Source organism: Nymphalis io, chromosome 13, assembly GCF_905147045.1.
Source record: "Nymphalis io chromosome 13, ilAglIoxx1.1, whole genome shotgun sequence".
Classification (NCBI taxonomy): Eukaryota; Metazoa; Arthropoda; class Insecta; order Lepidoptera; family Nymphalidae; genus Nymphalis; species Nymphalis io.
In genome coordinates this window covers 7,855,334-7,876,174 of record NC_065900.1, presented here as the reverse complement: position 1 = coordinate 7,876,174, position 20,841 = coordinate 7,855,334, and the positions used below count along the sequence as shown (strand labels likewise).

The window sequence follows — 20,841 nt, the reverse complement described above, 5'->3', positions numbered from 1 at the left end:
AAAAACGAGTTTGAAATAATTAAAACTTTGTTGGGCTTTTATTAAATATATTCGGTTAATTTTTGGCGGCTTAGAGTTATACCTTTGACACTGAAAAAATTAAAGTACAACCTTTAAATTTGCCACTGTTGGGTTAAGTCTCTGTCTCTGTTTGAGAAGCTTAGAACGTATTCTACCCGCATTGGAATGGTGTTAAAGTTGAAAAAGTTAACACCGATTCAGAAAAAAATATTTTATAAGTGAATTAACATCGTATGAGTAATTTAGTTTTTTTGTCCCGTAACTAAGTAATTATGGCATTTCATCTTTGATATTGTCTTTCTGTTATGATATATTTAATAAACGATATCTTTAATTAATATTTACAACAACCTTATATGTACATTTATTGGAATTTCGATATATAACCAGATATGGCACAAATACCGTAAAATCTATCAGTCTTTATAAAGATACGAATCAATTAACATCTACTTTCAATAAAATCTAGTCATTGTAATGATAATAAGAAATATATAAAACTAGAAGTAAACTGGTATCTTACAGAATAAATAACTTTCATTACAATAATCTCAATTAAAATTATACCATAACTTAGCTTAGTTGAAAATCGTTTTAAGTTATAATTGCTCTTGTCTAGGAAATTCATTTCACTTATGCCCTGAAATTACAAACCGCACTTAGGTACCGACATATATGTGGATAAGTTTCTTTACCCAGTAGTACAGATATAAACTTGTTTTGAAACAAAGTATATATTCGATGTTTAATGAATTATTTTTAAACAGAAACAGTTACACATACATTTACAGTAGTTATTTACAGAATAACAACTATGAAAAATACTTTCTTGTTCACAGAATTAGTTTTACAGACACTTCAATCAATTGGCACTACAAGAGTTTTTTGAAGTTTTCGACGACGTGTCAGCTAAGAAGTACCACGGCAAAAGTGCTGTATATGAAGCCATGAATGCTAGAAGAACTAGACGATTGAGTTGATTCATAATCTGTGGGAAAAAAAAAACTAATTAATTTTTATCATTCGTTCTATATAACAACATCTTGTTTATTTGTATGTTAAAGTTTATGACTATTAATACGATTTGTAAAAATATTTTTGCGTTAGATAGCCAACGGGGGCGGAGTATAAGTAACGTGTGTGAATATATTACCAAAGTATTTTGAAATAATATTACATTGTTGTTTTGCTTCGATTGTTTTCCCTAATAATTTGGTAGTAGGGCTTTGTGCAAGACCGTCTGGGTAAGCACTCATTGGATAATCTACCGCTAAACAACAATACTTAGTATTGTTGTGTTCCGTATGAAGGGTGGCCTAGGAGAGATTCTACGATTGGCGCATTGGCGTGGTAAGAAACGATTGATATTTTTTAAAGTGCCAATGTATATGGACGGAGATGACTACTTACCATTGGTTATTTAAGGTTCACCGTTGAGTATAGCTTAATATTAACACCTGGCAATTCACCCGTGTTACCCGAAGGCGGTTTTCTAATTAGACAAAAACGTAAACTCTGTCTTTGCATAAAATGCCTTTTGGAAAGACTAACAGTTGGCAATATCAAGTATTTTTGTAAATTGTGTTTATTTTTGTCTATTTACAATTCAATGAACGTTAGCGAGGTACAATTTATTACCTCGTGTCGACATTAAAATATTTATTACTGTCGAATAGAATGTTATTATTTAAAATACTGGTAATATATTTAAATATGAAAAAATGTAAGTTTTAAAAAAATGCTTACATATACCTAGATAATAATACTATAGCGTTCCGAGTCTTAACAAGCTTATAATTTACATTGGTGTTCTAAGATTTTGACAATATTATATTGCTAGAAATGAAAATCGTTATTGTGTAATACTAATAAGTTTCAGAGATAGAAGTAGTGGTAAGTTTTGCGGTTGTATCTTCAGAAAGTATATAAAAAGAAGCTTAGCTTGTTTACATTACCTCCAATCTGTTTCGAGTAACAAGAATTTCCTTTGATTTTTTATATTAAGTTATACGATGCATGAAAATGTTTTGTTATTAATTAAGATAAGAGGTTATATGTATTTAGTCTGGGTATTAACCTTTAAACTAAGTTATAGCACTTATTGTAAAAAAAACTAGGATACGAGTTAATTTATTTGTTAATTTATAGATCATAACGATTTATGTTAAATTTAACATACCGATATCTTTCCATTCTTCAACTTCGTAATCTCCTATTACTCTATTTTCTGCAGAACTATCTCGCCATCGGTTCTTGTGTTTACCTTAGAAAAAAAAAACATTTTCGTATATGATACAGATACTGATTAGATTATTGTTATGAATAAAAAGCTTAAGCTATAATACATAAAGCCTTTATTTCGTATTTTTTGTTTTGTAATATTGATTGGATTGTATTTCCCGTCGACGTCTGTAACAAACGCCAAGTTTATATTGTTATTATTCTAGTATTCTAAGAATAATAAAACGTAAATACACTTATATGAGATAATAGATAAGATAAAGTGTCGTGTCAAAACGAGGGAAAGAGAAATTTTGAAACAAAGGCACCTTTCAATTCTTAATATAACGTATAGTATCAAAGAATATAGAGGAAAACCCAAATCTGTAACAATAAAAATGTACATTGAAAGTCAAAGAGCAAACAAAATCGCTTTTCCCACAATAATATTACTAACGACCCAATTGTACGGAAGCATTGAGCTACGGCGGCAAAACCAATAAATACAGAATCAACCATCGACCTTTCTCGATCGGCAGCTACAGGCCAACGATGAATGTATAAAAGGCACGTGGGGCCAACAGAACTTTTGACTGGTATTAGTCTCCTAACCGTGGTTTACGTGCCTATATTGAATTTCTAAATTTTCCAATAAGCAGAAGGGAGGATGAACATGAAAAATTAATTCTGAAATCACCGTACTTGAAAGGGTTTCATTGATGTTCCTACCTGTTTAAATATTAATTATTCGAATATCTGTGTCTTATTGCAGATTTTATGAAAACAAATTAGTTCCTATATAATTGGTTATACATTTTATTTGTTATATTTACCTTTTTTTCGTTGAGGAAATGTCGGGACGTAATTAATTGTAGTACTTGTTGTTGATGGAGCTGGAATTTCTGTGCGAAATGAAACAAGCAAAAATAATAAATTGGCTCTTAAATAATATCCCATATATACTAATGTAATTTAAAATACTAACGGTAATTTATCAGAATGAATATGAAACTATAAAAATCCCATTTATAAAATTAATCAATAATAAAATCTTGAAATTTATTTCGAGAAGAGTACGTGTTCATAGAAAATATATCAACAAGGTAAGTTATAGTGTCTGTTTTGGTTAAAATTGTTGCTTACCGTCAAGTCGAATAAGACCATCTGTCTCGCCGAGGGAGTTCTTAGCTACGCATCGGTAAGATGAGAAATCCCTGGACGATACTTTACGTATAGTCAGTTTCATTTTTCGACTATAACTATCGTCGTTTAATGCTGTTACATATTTGTTGCCTGTAAAATATTTTTTTATTTAATTAAATCATATATTTGTGAGAAAAAAAATCGAGTAGGCTCTTATAAGCATTTAAGAATCGTTATATGACAGAATTTTTTGAAGAATTGAATGTAAAGCTACATAACATAATTTATTTAAACTAAACAAATATGGTTGCCTATATAAGCTAGTTCATTAAAGTAAAGTAATTCATTTCCACGAATAGGATACAAACCAGATATGATCATATCTCCACGATCCGTGGTCCAGTAGTTAATAGAGGATGGGTAGGCCTCTGTGTGGCACTCCAGCGTAACGTCCTGCCCTACATATGCAGCCTCCAACTGATTCGGGATCGATAACATCGGCGGGACTGCACACAAACATTACATTTCAATATCAATATATTTAATAGCTTTAAATATATTCAATGATGATATTGTACTAAAGATTATTACAATTTTTATTATTTAAATAAACTTGTATTGAGTAATATGCCTTATCTATTAATTAAAAATATCAAATTTTAACTTTACTTTGATCATCGCCAATGGCCACACTACCTTGAAAATTCAATCTTCATTGTTATAATGGAATAAGACAATGAATTCATAAGGGAGTTTCATCGCTTAATCGAGTGAAAGTTACGTGAACATTTTACGTATATCTTATAAGAAACGTAGAGCTATGAATGTGCTAAGATACGGAATGTGAATTAGGGGTAAGGAAATCGCTTCATTGGCTTTCGGGCCGATGACGCGACAGAGGTGACAGCGCGGGCGCGGTGAACATATAGCTATTACAGAGTCCGTGCCATATTCACGTCAGCATAATGTTCTAATTGGCCGCAATTACCTCCGTTACAGCGGAAGGCTCTGTCAGGTAGACGCCTTCCCATCGTAAATACTCGTTAACGACACCCGCATCGAGAAAAATAATATTTTCGAACGCTCACTACCGCCGAAAGAACACGATATAAAAACATTCACGTTCTACCGACGGAAGAATTTGAGGCTGAGTTAACAGGGTGAGAGATATATTACTTTATGAGAAAATGATATTTGTACAATTTGGAATATGGGACAAATCTATATGATCGAATCTAAATAACACTATTAACTTTAATTGTACGTACCTATTTGTTTTGGAGATTTGTTATTAAACTATATTATATAAAAACGTATATAAAATAGAGTTTTTATAGCTTGATACATATATTTTTAGACATAATATATCCAAGACTATTAACTATAACTTACGTGAACGTATTTTAAAACAAAAATACTAAACAAGTGATTTATTAAAGACTTATTAAAACAAATAAAAAGAGCATACATTTTATAAATCTCATTTTATATTTAATAAATGTTTGTATTCAAGTGTCATTTTAATTTGAGAGATCATGACATGATGATACGCGATTGTGATAAACTATTATCGGAGCTTAATTAGAGACCAAAATGAAACATAATACGCTTGTGTCCGTTGTATCAGCTGGCTTATGAATTGATTTAGGCGATGTTAAATGCCTAAAATTATTAACACTGTTAGTTGCTATACGTCGGTACTAATTTATGAGAAATTATAACAAATAAGTAATATTAAGTATGTGCGGGTAATCTTAAATATGATATTAATTTTAAAGCCTTAGACAACGCTTTCTTAGTCAGTAAAAATACAGTGAGTCAAGATATGGTGTAACCTCGATTGTTGATGGCGTAATCGATTTTTAAATTAAGAACTTACAAATCATCTATTTTTAGAAATCGTCAATGATAATATTTATAATCATCGTTTCCGATAGCAGAAAATTATTTATTGGTAAAAAAAAGTACTTTTAAAAGTATCTCCGTTAAACGCCCACTGGTTCTTTCAACGGTGGCACGTCTAGTCGTACTTTTATTCTTTTGAACTTTTTAATTATAATTTATTGGTTCTTATTTATTGTTGTTTTCATATATATTGTTTCCTTTTTCGAGCATGTAAGTACGCTATTTGAGCGGAAAATATTGTACCAAGGTCACGTATAAAGGTACGTCACGTACACATATGATATGAGATCATTCGGTTTTAAATTTTGAATCGTTTAATGATGATGAGTGGAAAATTTGAATTACAAAAAAATATATATATATAAATATATATATAAAGTATATTAGACTGAGAGGCAAATAACTTTACTCCATCTGATGGTAAGTGGTAGTACAGTCCAAACGCGACTACGGTGAGTACAGTCGGGAAAAATGTTCTGCACTAGCCGCTCCCGTCTTGCCAGTCCGCAAGATGCCTCTTCACGCCTCGTTTGAAGGAAACCGGGTTGTAAGAGGACACACGTGACACGTGAGCTAGTAAGAAAGGAGTTGCCAAATTACTTTGTGCGCAATGGAATTAATGTCAAAGCTAGGAGGTGACATCGAGAGCCAGCACGCGTAGACTTATGAAGGAAGGGGGAAGCAGGAATTAGAGAGAATAATTCCTCAGTGCACTCGCCGTGATACAGTCGATAGAAAGCGCTCAGCGCTGCTATCTCTCGATGCAATTGTAAAGGTGTTTGTTGCGTTCTTTAAAGAAAGAGTGTATGGGAAAACACAGAACCATGGGGTACCCCCAGCAATCACTACATGGAATTGTGAGGCGCAACCATCAACTAAGAAACGGAGGCTACGCTTATGAAGGAAGCTGGCTATGCAGGTACAGAGCTGAACAGGCAGACCGTATGCCGGCAGCTTGGAGAGAAGACTTCTGTGCCAGACCCTATTGAAAGTTTTGGAGATATCGAGGCTGACAGCCAACAACTCCCCATGCTTGTCGATAGCTTCATCCCAGAGGTGTGTTACGTTCGCTAGAAGATCACCTGTGGACAGTTTTGGTCGAAACCTGTACTGACGATCATTAATTAGACAGTGATCTTCTAGGTAATGGATCAGTTGGTTGTTTAGTATCTGTTCCATGATGACATGAATGCTTAGAAGTGCTGAAATACCGTTTCTTTATTTTCCTATCCTGAGCTTGAAAAATATTTATATTTTTTTTAATTCGTAAATTGGGAGAATATAATTACTAATATAATAATTATGTGATGATGCAACACTAATGATTGAATGAAATGGTGGGCCTTGCCTAAATTGCATTGTAAGTGATAATTAATACAAAAAAAATTGGCAATATTACATCAAGAAATTGACAATGTCGCTAATGTATTTTTATTGTAATCAAAAATACGACTTATCTTATGTTTTATCAAGTATCAACTCGGTATATTTAAAGATCATAAATCAATCAAATCTATGGGATAAATACATGCCATTGAAGGATTCCAAATATTATTTCATACCAGTCTATAATGTTAACTTATTGAAAATTTAAGATTTTAAATTGATATGGCAAATAAAAAGACAACAGTTTTGTCTAATATAAAAATTATGAATGAAAACTAAAAAGAGGAAAACATGGATCCCATTATTTAATGTCCATGGTTTCAATCTATGTCATAATATATACATGTTGGAAAAATTAAAAGTTATCAATTGTTATGAATAAAATGGTACTATTTTTATGACAAAAAATTTTTAAAACTCATTATACTTATTGCCACAAACAAGGCATCCGTTTTTAAATTTAATTAAATATGTAGATAGCTGTGAGATTTAAGTGAAATCTGCAATTAATTGTCTTTTGTATGATTGATAGCATCAATTTATATTACAGATTCCCAGAGTATAAATATATGTCTGGTATGAAATAATGAAATGTATTTTTTTTTATTTCAGTGTATTGTTTTATTAAAAAAATCCTAAAAGAATTGTTCCTGATACGAATTAAATATTGTAAAACGCTCAATATCAAATAAAATATTATTTAATATTCAGCATTTCATTTTATTTTCTATATGGAAATACTCCTCGACGAATCACCTGTATATAATTAAATATGTGTATAAAATGAAAAGCGATCCATACATAATTAACAAAAATTACTTACACTGTACCATTAATACAACTCGTTTACTGATCGAAGGCGGCACGCCATTGGAAGCGATACACAGATATGCCCCCATGTGAAGTCTTGATACCTTAGATATAGTTAGATTCTCTCCATCTACTACATTAACTGAAAAATATTATTCAATTAATCATATAGCACTAACCACATCAACCCATTAAGCAACAAAGTTTAAGGCATTTAAGTGTGTAAGTGCCTCCAGGTGGCATTAATAACATCCAATGTTATTTATTTCTTGTCTGTATATGTTTATATATTTTTCAAAATTTATTGAGATTTATATGAGACCTGAAGAAAATATAATATAAATTGCTAATATTCAGGATTGATTATTAAATACAATTTGACCACGATTACAATTAATCACTCTTTGATTAGAAATTGCTGTAATTAATTTGATAATTCACGGACATAATGTCTATTCAAATTTAATTCTAAAGTAATGAGATTGTTAGATTGAAACATAATATTACACAAGCAGAGTTCCACTCTACCGCTTCAATCTTGTAAATATTTCGGCTATGCGAAGATTGTACAATTTGGTTGTATTGTACGAAACAATTGGTTCAAGTTGTCATTTCGCCGAAAGGTCGCTCGATATCCCGAACCATTGGATTCAGACATTCACCTAAAGTCGCAAGGAAATTTGTGACTCGTTTCTTACAGGAATTCGAATTATTCGAAAGGACCTTTAAGGTATTTCGTTTATTTCATCGAAAATTCATGGTTAGACTCTCTTCTCAAGTGGTCCGCTTCTTTACGTGATTTTCGAGCTTGTATTTTATCGGTCTTTTTCTTTTTCTTCTGTTTTATTTTGTGGATTTGTCAACATAATGATTTGAGGATATTTTATGTTATTTTTGTTTGAAGTATTTTACCTAATTCCTTATGGTATTACAACAGATTTGATTTTTATAACAAAAAATATTGTTTTTATAAATGACAAAAGTTTTGTTTTTATAAAATAGTTCGTCGGATGGGTAAACGGCCCACCTTATGGTAATTGGTTACCACCTTTGGCCCTTCACGACGGAACAGAACAATAAGCATTGCTATTTGGCGGTAAAATATGTAATGAGGGGCATTCATTTCTATTACCTGATTCACCATTGCAATTAAATTCCTGGCCATCTTCTCGTCTCCACATGACATAGGGTTCAGGGTAACCTGTGGCTCTACAGACCATGGTAACATTTGTTCCTTCACGGACAACCATATCCGTCGAAGTCATGTTGTCGATAATCATGGGTGGTACTAAAAACAGTAGTAGCTCGTATAGTATGTACCCGAAATGTATTTGTAGTACAAAACGATAATATTATAAAAAAACATAAACTTGTTTTATGAAGCATTAAAAAGAAGTTTGCTGCGGCTAACAAAAAAGGCAAGTAGAACTCAAGATCCAGTAAAGAGTTTTAAGATTTACAACGCAATAAAGCACTCGTCTGGTTTTCGCAAATATCTTACGATTTAATGAATATTAGTATTTTATACGAACCAACAACTTGCAGGTAGCCTTTCCTAGAGCGCATGGGATCGGTGTTGACTTGACACATGTACCAGCCGCGATCCACCTCCTGTACGTTCTTGATATGCAGGTACCAGGAGCGGTGGTCGTTGTACGACAGACTGATGCGCGGATTCTGTGTTATTATATTATGATGGATGCTAAGAATTGTTTGAGTGTCCACACGTACCCACGCGACCTACGTAAAATAAATATGACAATTAATTTTCCTTACAAATTACGTCATTTTTAATATAGCGTCTTCACAAAAAGTTATGCTTACAATCACATAGTAACCACGATCCAAACCTCCTCAAAAAAACAGGTAACCAAAGCCCAACAGTGAGAATTTTACATTCTGTTACTGTTACCTTATGATTTTTAATATATTTCTAAATTTAATCTGATGAATGAAGTAGCAAATACGTGCCTTTACATCTTAGCTTCGTTTTGCAACAAAAATTCATAAAAGTCATTTTATATTCTACACTATTATTTCACGATTCAGAACACACAATGAGGTAATTCAATAATCTCTTTGTTCCAGACCACAATGCTACAGAGCAGTGCGCGAGCGTGGACTTGTTTACTCGTCAAAGAATATTAAATCGTCTTCTAAAACTCAGTGCTGGTTTATTCGCCTCATCCCACTTAAATCTGAGCTCACTACATGCCACTCCAATTTCACTAACTAGCCGTCCTGCATGATTAATAACTGGCGAATCGTGCATTCTGAGCAAAGTGATATTAAGTTGGCTTGTTAAAACTTTACTTCCTGTGCCGCTCGAATGAAGTTGTATAGAATTTCTGTAACTATGCACGTCTATATTTATAGAAACACTATGCATTTGTAGTATGTAACAGGTTACATCTTTTAATTATAAATATTGAGTGATAAAATACTAAAACGGCTTTACTTTAAATTTTGTATAGCGGGTGCTTAGTTCAACACTGATTTATCTCTGTCTGTCATGATTGATTTTATATTCCAAAGATAAAGTTATAGTTAATACAGTTTAGGGATGAAATCGCATGCATATAAATTTAATATTTATGTTAATAATTTACACATTATTACTTGTATTACGAATGAAAACGACTTAGCGCGAACGTCTTCAGAATAACATTTCTTCTTTGGTTTATTTTCTAACTACTTTCGATTATCGTATATAATCGAAATTAGTTCATGATACCTTGTATCCTCTTAGATCCTCGACGACGCACGCAAGGAGGGCGTCCCTTCCGACCGTCACCGTAACGTTAGGCACGGGTTCCACGAAGCGAGGAAACAGCGATTCTGCAACAAGTCAGTAATAAAATATTCAATTGTGCAGTGTTTGCGTTTGTCGTTATTTGTTGCTTTGAAATTTCTAAAATAAAAGTCAAAGTGAATTATTTTTATACAAAATATTCTATTTTTAAAATTGTATTCAATACAGATTACTACTAGTAAAATTGAAATTGTGATTGGTTTATGTGTTTAAAAGTAACGTTGTTTTGTAAATGCTTTTGTATAACTGCGTTTTTTAGATAAAAAAATGATTGTAGCTGGTAACAGTGTGTAGTTGTGAAATTCAAATGTAGATGTATATGAAAACGAGTCCAACGCCCAAATATAAACTTTGTTAAAACGAGGTTAGTTAAATATCTTCTTCATAACATACATATATTATATATATCACAAAGAGTGCACTACATATAATCGGTGCACAGTGCTACTTAGGAAATGCGCTGTATTACGTAGGTAATTTAATAATTTAACTGAAAATAGCAAACTAGGTTTCTATCTGGTTTCTAGAGCACTGCCAAGTTCTGTATGCTGTGTGCCCCTTACATCGAGTTCAGCGTTTTTAAAGTTTACGTTGCCTATTGTCGACTACAATGCCTTGTACAAATACTTAGTTATTTATTTAGATCTTTTCTTTGACGGCACATGAACCTTGTTAATATGAAAATGTTTTGTATTTGTGTCGCAATTCACACATTTTTATGTTTCATCCGTAAAATTGATGTTTCCAAGCAAAAAAACACAAGGTTATATTATTTTTCTTTCTTTTTTTATTATTTATAAAAAAGGAAACAGATGTGTATTTTTATTAAGGATTTAATGTTTGTCTCATATTTTATGCCAAAAGATTTATGTAACAAACAATTTAAGTTAATGTAGGTCATATTTTAGGTTTGAAACCAATGGTAGGCTCATAAAGGATGCCTATCAACCGACATCGATCCCACTTAATACAATTTTATAGCTCTTTTGAAAGTTGTATACAAATGTTTTAAGAAGAAAATATGAATGCTGCAATGCTTTAACCTTATTACAGTTTTACTTTATTATACAATATAACAATACTATCTTTACAAAGAAGCAATTATTATCGTGAATTTGTTCGATTGTATTCATTTTAAATTTTTTTTCTTTTCTAGGGACGGTTTGTTAACTATAATTGTTATGATATTTTTTAATATATTTGTGATTTTTATTAATAATAATAATAAATGTGAAAATCATTCATAAGTTATTATATAAATGAAATTAAAAGAAAAGAAAGGCGTCAGTTAAATGATGCGTCCCTTATACTTTTATAATTGAGTAAACGTCAAAGTTAATGCGATACACATGTCGATAAATGCGATACTCAAAGCCTGCAACAATCTATTTAGGCTAAACAACCTGAGACACGGAAAAATATCCGCGAATGATTGATGAGTAAACGCGAATAGAACAAATCCATCCAGAGCCCATCAATCTTGGCTGTACAGAGTACAGCCTTCTCTGCACGACGTCTCCCTCTCTAATGAAAGAAGAGCTCGGAGCACATATAAACAATCGGAAAATGTTGTTTCTAATATCCAGCGCATGATAGATAGCTCAGTATGAGACTTACTTAAATAAGTGATAAACTCTCTCAGTGTAATTGAATTGCGAAAATATTTCATTTTCAAGTGACTTTAAAAGTAATAAATTATGGTTTTACGAGATAATAAGTAGCAGATGGTTGATTTCTTTGAATCCGTTTTAAAAATGATTTAATGTCATGTATTACAAAACAAGCTTATAAAAATAAATTTGGTCAGTTACATTATACGAGACATGAATTTAAAAAACAAATGTATTGAATACTGAACAAAACGATTAAGGTAAAAACTCAAACGCGATGCCAATCTCTGCAACGATGCGTATTTGCTACAGTAGGTTGTTTAACGAGAATGTAATTACCATCGGGAAGTAGATTGTAAGTAAAATACAATTAATATAAAACAACCATGAGTAAATATAGAATCAAGTTATATATTTTTTTTTATAGAATAGGAAGGCGGACGAGCATATGGGCCACCTGATGGTAAGTGGTCACCAACGCTCTTAGACATTGGCATTGTAAGAAATGTTAACCATCGCTTACATATCCAATGCGCCACCAACCTTGGGAACTAAGATTTTATGTCCCTTGTGCCTGTAATTACACTGGCTCACTCACCCTTCAAACCGGAGCACAACAATATCAAGTATTGCTGTTTTGCGGTAGAATATCTGATGAGTGGGTGGTACCTACCCAGACGAGCTTGCACAAAGCCCTACCACCAGTTTAATAACCTATTGAATAAAATAAATAGTAATCACGTTTCTATTTGTTCTACTATTATTCAATAACTAATATTTATGTTTATATGTTACATTCAACTATTTATAGGCAACTGAAAAACTTAAAATATAAATAAATCAAGTTTGATCATTGTTGGTAATTGTTGGTAATTAAAATGTTTTATTGTGATATCGTTAATTATGTTATTTCATTAAGGGTAATGTTTGATTTAAAGAAGCTTGCAAATCTACTCATCAAATACCCAAAATCGTAAAAGGTGTTAATTAAAATGTTCTCTATCGCTTACCTTTTCGTTTCCGTTTTATAAATTTAATTAAATATACTATTAACATATTCAACTTTAATTAGAGACATTACGCAGGCACTTGAAATAACGTGATTATGAACCGTGAATAGATCAGGTTGGTAAGTGTTTGAGAATGCAAGTGATGGACCGGCCTTTCTCGGTATCCGTATTTACCTAATTGGAACAGTGCGCTGTGACAAAAGTCCACGTTGTCCACCCCAGTAAATTAGATTCTCCGTCCCACGTTCCGTTGCTCTGAAAATTCACATTCGCTTTACTTACCTCTTTTACCCCAAATTAACTACCCTTCGTCCTAATTGAAAAACGCGTCAAAGCCCCATTACCCTATTAAATTCTGTCCGCTTTATTGCTATTTAATATAAAACATGTTAACCTTAAATTCGCTAAAATGACATATTACAAATATAACGTCGTATTTAATGTCGGTTCATTTTAATGCAATCAGTTTTGTGTGCTATATTTATGATTATAGAAATGAAAAATTCATTTCATTATGACATTGGATTTGTTTCCATTAAATTTCCAGCAAATGAAAAACAATATTATTCGATATGCAATCACCATAAGCTTATAACTATGCAACAGTTATGCGTTTGAAAATTGAATTATCTGTTTTCCATTCGAGAATAGTGTTCTAAAAATAAAACCGATTTCAGTAAATGCGATCTGGCGAGTCTCATGCAGTACCACCGCGGCTTCAGCGTGGGTACATTCATGAGTATCGATTTTATGCAAAATGCAACAAGATTCACTTGAATGTCTATAGGTACGTATTACTCGAAACATCTATCGAGCAATTACACGGGAATCGCTATCGGCCTTGTAAATGGCTAGAAACGGCGTCAGGGTGTTGAAATGCGATGTCCTATTCGATGAAATTGTGAGGATTGAAGTCGTGTATAAACATGAAACACAATTAGCGGTTCGGGTCTAATTACGCCGTGAGCTTTAATAGCTCATTTGTGATATCGCGTAGAAAGCCAATTTAGAAGTATCAGATTTTAAGTACTTTTAATTAATAAAGTGTTTTACAAGTTTCTTATTTTTATTTGGGTATTTAATTAATTTGCTTTTTTTAAATTATATTATTAAAAATTTATATTTATACAATTACATAGGATTATTTTATTATTTTTAACAATGACAGAGACATATTGTCACATAAGGAGATCGTAGCTATTTTGTTTTTTCAAGCAACTTTGTACTTGAATTATAAAAATTATAAAGTTTTAACGATCTTAGTAATGTTAAAGGTAACTTTAAAAATTACTATCATTAAACTATTTATTATTATTACAATTTTTTTAATCTGTGGTTGATTCCTTCTTCTTCTTCTTTAGCATTGCTGCAACAATCACGTTCGACGTATTAGCAACATCAGTTTCAGTTATGTACAAACATTATCATGCTTTGGTGAAATTTGTAAACATTAACACGTAGATAATTAATGTTTACACTTGTGTACTGTTTCAAACAATGTACATAATATTATGTATTACACTAAACCACCGAGATTGTTTGCTTAATTTACTTTGTTGAATTTAATATACCCATTAACCAATATAGCGTAATATGTATTGTGTATGAATAATTGTGGAATATGATTTTAAGATTGTTTTAAGTCACTTATAACCAAAGCTATCTAAACTATACAGTGTTATAAATATTTTATATCATCATTTTTGTATGCAGGTCTGTAAATGTGTAACTATATTAATAAATACAAATTTTTGACTATTAATTTGTTTAAGCTCTTATCTGAATTTATTAATTTTAACCTTTTCATGTCGAGCTTTGTTGCTCAAACAACATTGAATAATATCCATTTTTATATATAAAGTATATAAATATAGATATCATTTAGGTTTTTGTAAATGCTAAAAATTATACACCACAAACAAAGAAATGGTGCTAAATCGTGCTATGGAGCGAGCTATGCTCGGAGTATCTTTGAAGGATAAGATCAGAAATGAGATTATCCGGAAAAGAACCGGAGTCACCGACATAGCTTGCAAAATTAGCAGGCTGAAGTGGCAGTGGGCTGGTCACGTATGTCGTAGGACCGATGGCCGTTGGAGCAGACGAGTCCTAGAGTGGAGACCGCGAATCGGCAAGCGCAGCGTAGGGCGCCCTCCAGCCAGGTGGACCGACGACCTTAAGAAGGTGGCGGGCACCAACTGGATGCGGAAGGCGGAGGACAGGGAGCTTTGGCGCACCTTCGGAGAGGCCTATGTTCAGCAGTGGACAACGATTGGCTGTTGATTGATTGATTTGATTGAAACAAAGAAATATTATTTTATATATATTAATAAATTAGAAAAGTGAGCCGAGATAACCTAGTGGGTAAAACTCGTAAATCTTAATCGAAGATGGCGGTTTAAGTCCAGATAAGCATTATTGAGTTTTCATGTGCTTAGTTTGTGCTTCTAATTTATCTCGCGCTCGACGGTGAAAGAAAACATCGTGAGGTGATCTGCACGTATCTTTCATATGTATCTACCAACTGTAATTGAAGCAGTGTGGTGGACTATGTTCCATACATTCTCTTCAAAAGGAGAGAAGACCTTATTCTAGCAGTTTGAAATTAAAAAGTATATTAACTAATTTTTACATTATATTAGACACTTAATATAAATAATAATCTTAAAACCAGCACGACTTAAACAAAATATTTTTCAACCTCATGTTTTTAGTAAAAATGCGTTCAAGCTTTTTACGTATATTTTGAAATGGGAAACAAAATATATCATCTTCCGGGCAAAAGTCACAAACGAAAATATTGAAGCAGAGTCGTCTCCCCGGCTTATAAAAATACTCTGCATGACAGCTCAGCGTTATATTACAGTTATAAATCAGAGACATCGCGACAGAGGCGCGTGGCGCGTGGCGAGGTGGTGCCACCTCGTAGGCGACACCAATCAGATGCATAAATATCCCCCAGCACCTCTATGCCTACATGACACGATACGATTCGAATCTACAAATGTCAACTGTTAGATAACATGCATTCGCTTCGACTTATCTCGAACCCAGTGCTTGCTGTAATTTGTTTACATGTGAAGACTAGCGTTAAACGTCGAATTACTTTGAATAATTAATTTACTATAAGAGCCTTTAATAATACTTTATATTATGTTATTTGTATATTATAATATATAATATATTGGCGTGGTTGGTGGATTGCCTTTCACGTCGAAGGTTGTGGATTCGATTGCCATTCAGGACAGACATTTGTGTGCATGAACATGTCTGTTTGTCCTGAGTCTGGGTGTAATTATCTATATAAGTAATTACAATGGAAAAGTAGTATATGTAGTATATCAGTTGTCTGGCTTCCATAGCACAAGCTTTGTACAAGCTTAATTTGGGATCAGATGGCCGTGTGTGAAAAATGTCCGAGGATATTATTAATATTAAGTATTATTATGTTAAGCATCATTTTTGTTTTTATTTACAATTTTTAGATTTTTATTTTGATAAAAATAGCCTGCAGTTGCAGTTTAGTTTTTCGTAAATTCATTTTATTTTTTGCGCTACGGGAAAAGTGTGTACCTATAGAAGAGCTATCGTCAGTAAAGGTTTTTTCAACAACAGCAAAAAAGAAAAACATCGAGGTCAACACTCGTATTGTAAACGAGTAGTAAAACTTTAAAGCGCTGTGTACACTGTGAACGCTAGTGCCTGGCAATGGTTTCCGGCTCATATCGTCAAATTGGAACGCGCGTGCCTCGCCAGGGTGAATTACGTTACGGAGAGAACGGTGACGTTGTGAGATTCACTTATAGCATTCTCTTCCTAGTAATATCCAACACAATGTTGTATTGTTGTTATATTGTTAATAAAATACTATTGTATAGCGGAAACCGCACATCGAAAAATCAGAGAGCGTCGCGTGAAATGCCAGTGCCGGCATCGGCATAGACGTCAGAAATATGACCAAACGTTGCACACATACGAAATATATGGCACAATAGAACGCGGCTCGTGTCGAGCCGTGCCGGGCTCTGCGATTTTTTTCATACCTACTGGTTATTATTTTAATCTCCAGGCAATTCTTATAAAGTTTTTACTGAACGTAAATCCTAGCATTTATTTTGGCTATAAAGCAGCATTTTAGCATAATCGTGATTGCACATTGGTTCTCTTTCTTATTATTGAAATAAGAACATTATTTATCCTTCATATCTAGACATGGGGATTTTTATTTTAATTCCAATTTTTAAGAACAAAATTTATCTTATATATCTTAATTTTAAACATTAAAATTTTGTTTGCCAACAATTTTTAAATGAATTTTTACAGTTAAAGATATATAGTTTTTTATTCAGTAAGTTTTAGGTGAAAAATAATACAGTGAATCAAAGCAATTATTGGCAAAACACAGTGTTTTGCCCTTTTTGTACAATTTTGATATTCAATTTTTAAGCTACATTTTCTTAAAGAACGCAATGAACAATATTATTTTTAACTCACATTTATGCTACTCTTAATAAACTTTTATGTAAGTACTTATTTATTTTGTTTCATCTATCCTAAACGGAAAAAAATATGTTGCGCGTGAATATCAGTTGCGCGATCATTTGTGTTTTGCCGCGCTCAAAAAGTGTTAGCGAAGTATAAGTAATTGCGATTTTTTATGAAATCTTAATAAATAATAACACTCGCCGTGTTATTGTTACAGATTTTCGCATATATTCAAATAGAAACATTTTACTGATACTTAGAAATTCTAAAAACTGAGATATACAGAGTAGTTCTAAGTTGTGTTCTAAATGTAGAACATATGCATTTCGTGTAGCTCGGCTTTAAAATCAAAATACACTTCCTGCCTTGTCTTCCATAATGACAAGAATTTTGGCTTCAACAAATACTGGCGTCAACACTTTGAAAATCCTTAATATACTTACTTGGTGGTAGATCAAGTAAGTATATTATACTGTTTCAAACTTACTGATTATTTTCGATTTTCGATTTATTTTCGACCAAATAAACATTTGAAGTTTCTGTTATCTTAATCTTGAATTTAGAATACTAATTATACTTGATTTTTGTGCTAAAGCAAATGACCGCAGTGTTTAGTAAAACAATTGTTTATACAATCGACGTAAGTTTTCTTTATTTATTTCTTCAATTACCGACTTTTTACTTAAAATGATTATTTTTCATATTTGTTATGATGTCTGCTACTAAATAAATTTAATATTATATAAAGTAGCCGATGGCTGGACATTTTTCACTTTAATAATGAAAGTATATTACAACAAAATTTTAAAATGCTTCCTATGGTTTTAAGTACAAAATTATAACATACATTTTGTAAATTAGTTGGGTCATTGAAAATAATTTGTGAAACTGCATTTCGTGACTTTAGTGAGCGTTGTGGCGTTGAAGCTGACTTACGATGCAAACTGCCGTTAACTTTAAGGAAGAAAACTTGTTTCGAAATATTCTCAAAGACGAAAAGACCGAGCAATGCAAATAAGGAAGCTTTATCTACATTGCGATTTCTTTAAAAAATATCGAACTTGCCTTGGAACTTATAAAAATTAGTTGCAAACTCGGTGAATATAATGTTTTCAGCACGGCAACAAAAATGTCAACTAAGCAACATGCATAATATATGATCTCGAGAAAAGTTTAAGAGAGGGTCTGCTTTGTTTTAAGATTTTCTCAGATAATGTCAGTTTTTATATGAAAATTTAATATTACGTATCTTTATGTAAGTTATTCTGAGAAGTGACATGTTTTATATTTTTCATTTATGTTATCGTCTACCGATTTTTTTTTAAATATATAAGTTAGCGCTTGACTGTTATCACACCTGATGGAAAGTGATGATACAGTCTAAGATAGAGCGCGCTTGCTTAGAAGATGCCTATTCACTCTTGACTTGAAAGTACCCATATTATAGGTGGTGGGGAAAACGGAGGTCGGGAGGGTATTCGTAAGCAAATCGTTTCGTACGTGTCTTAAATACGTCAACTACGTATGAGTGCAGATCTTTACGATGCCTCGCAGTTTTGTGGTCAAAAGGTGAAGGGAGAACCAAACAAAATAGTTCCTGAGCACACTCCGAAATATATTCTGTAGAATACCGACAGACAGGCAACTTTACGACGGTGTTCTAAGCTTTGGAGTTATGTGACCAGTAAAGGGTCGCCAATGAGCCTTCTAGCACGATGTTTCACTGAATCCAAAGAATCAAGCTGGTACTTAGCAGAGCCGTCCCATAGATGGCTGCTGTACTCCATGTACGATCTGACTAGGGATTGATACAATGTCAGAAGCTTTTCACGTCTGAAGTACTGTTTGACCTTATTGAGGATGCCAAGTTTTTTGCCAGCAGTTTTAGCTTTGGATTCAGTGCATGGTTCAAAGTTGAGTTTGGTTGTTAAAGTAACTCCTAGAAGCTGAATATTGTCGGTAATGGGTACAGATACATTTCGGAAAGTTGAAGTCAGGGGGAATGGACTCCTCATGGCGGTGAACAAACACGCTTGAGTCTTGGTAGGATTAAATTTGACTTATCTTCGCGTCATGAGCGAGCTTCAAACCCCCGCCCATCTGGGGGCGCAAACACTTTTCGGGAGTGCGGCCGAAGGATCCTCTCTCGCATTGGTCTCTTCAGTCATGAACGCAAGTGCTTTCGCGATGCTGCTTAAAAATTAATTAATTAATCTGTCGAAGATGCAGATGCCTAAATACATCGTCGCCCCAATCCGATACTTCTTCCAATGTACCAAGACCTCCCTGTGCTCAAGAGTTTCTGTTGCACTAGATCGGGGACTGGATATTAATATCTTCGTTATAGTGCTGCGTACCCAAAATACTGTCATAGATCATTTATATGCAGCAGGAAGAGCGTAGCGGAGAGAATTGATCCCTGAGGAATACCGGCATTAATTGCTATTAGACAGATGAGAAGCCATCTAGGATAACTCGAAATGATCGTCCACTCAGGAAATCTGATATCCAGTTGCAAAGGCCAATAGGTATCCCATAGCTAGGAAGCTGGCCATCATGCCAGACCCAGTCGAAAGCTTTGGACTTTTCAAGTGAAACGGCGAACCGTACCTGTTCTCTTGTTGATCGATTCCGACGAAAGCCGTACTGTTGGTCCGATAGGAGATCGTTTTCTTCGACGTACGCCAGAAGTTTGTTATTTAATACACGTTCCAAACCTTTACAAAGTATGGAGGTGATTGCTATTGTTCTGTAATTGGCCGGGTCAGCACGACTATTCTTCATAGGTACAGGTTGTACGTTGGCATTCTTCCAAGCCTTAGTAACTTGAGCGGATTTAAGAGAAAGGCGGTACAAGCGTGTTAGAACAGGAGACAACTCAGGCGCACAATTCCTCAAGACTATTGCTGGAATCCCGTCAGGACTACTGGCCTTATCTGGTCGAATCACATTCAGGGTGCTGAGAATTTTTAAAACCTTTCTTTGGCAAACTCGTATCTCTGGCATGATTGAGTCGTAAGGTATGTTATGCGGAGAGGCACTTCCTGCATCGAAATGCGAATTTCGGCAAGCAGAGCCGCTAGTAAGTTCGCCTTTTCTGTTGCCGTGAAGGCCAGGGATCCGTCGAGCTTCAGCAGTGGAGGCAGCGATGGACGACAGAAGTTCGTCTCAACCGATGTTGATTGATGATATATGTTATCAGGTTTCTGCATATATATGCAAGTTTTCTCGTCAAGTTTTCTTTACCGCTGGGCATGAAATTAATGATATCTTCATTCATGGAACACTTTTATTGCGACTAACGCGGTGCGTGCCTAATTTGAAAGCAACACCGTTAGTGGGAATCATAAACATACACGTACTATAAACTGGCCCGTCTCAGCTCATATAAAAGCTGGCATATTAGATATATTTATCATTTCGTAACATTATTTTTTTA

At 33.4% G+C, this 20,841-nt stretch overlaps 1 protein-coding gene across 1 annotated transcript in view; it reads right to left on the bottom strand.

Annotated features, from left to right (window-relative positions):
* Window positions 1-608: 608 nt before the first annotated feature.
* LOC126772962 (lachesin-like) overlaps window positions 609-20,841 on the bottom strand; it is a 52,320-nt gene continuing 32,087 nt past the window's right edge. The window contains exons 2-10 of the mRNA XM_050493567.1: window positions 10,220-10,323; window positions 9,018-9,225; window positions 8,618-8,773; window positions 7,499-7,627; window positions 3,753-3,890; window positions 3,385-3,534; window positions 3,075-3,143; window positions 2,201-2,284; window positions 609-1,009 (exon numbers count right to left, since the gene is read on the bottom strand). Of these exons, the coding sequence (XP_050349524.1) occupies window positions 927-1,009; window positions 2,201-2,284; window positions 3,075-3,143; window positions 3,385-3,534; window positions 3,753-3,890; window positions 7,499-7,627; window positions 8,618-8,773; window positions 9,018-9,225; window positions 10,220-10,323 (1,121 nt within the window). The 3' untranslated portion in view covers window positions 609-926. The remainder of the gene's footprint in view (window positions 1,010-2,200; window positions 2,285-3,074; window positions 3,144-3,384; window positions 3,535-3,752; window positions 3,891-7,498; window positions 7,628-8,617; window positions 8,774-9,017; window positions 9,226-10,219; window positions 10,324-20,841) is intronic.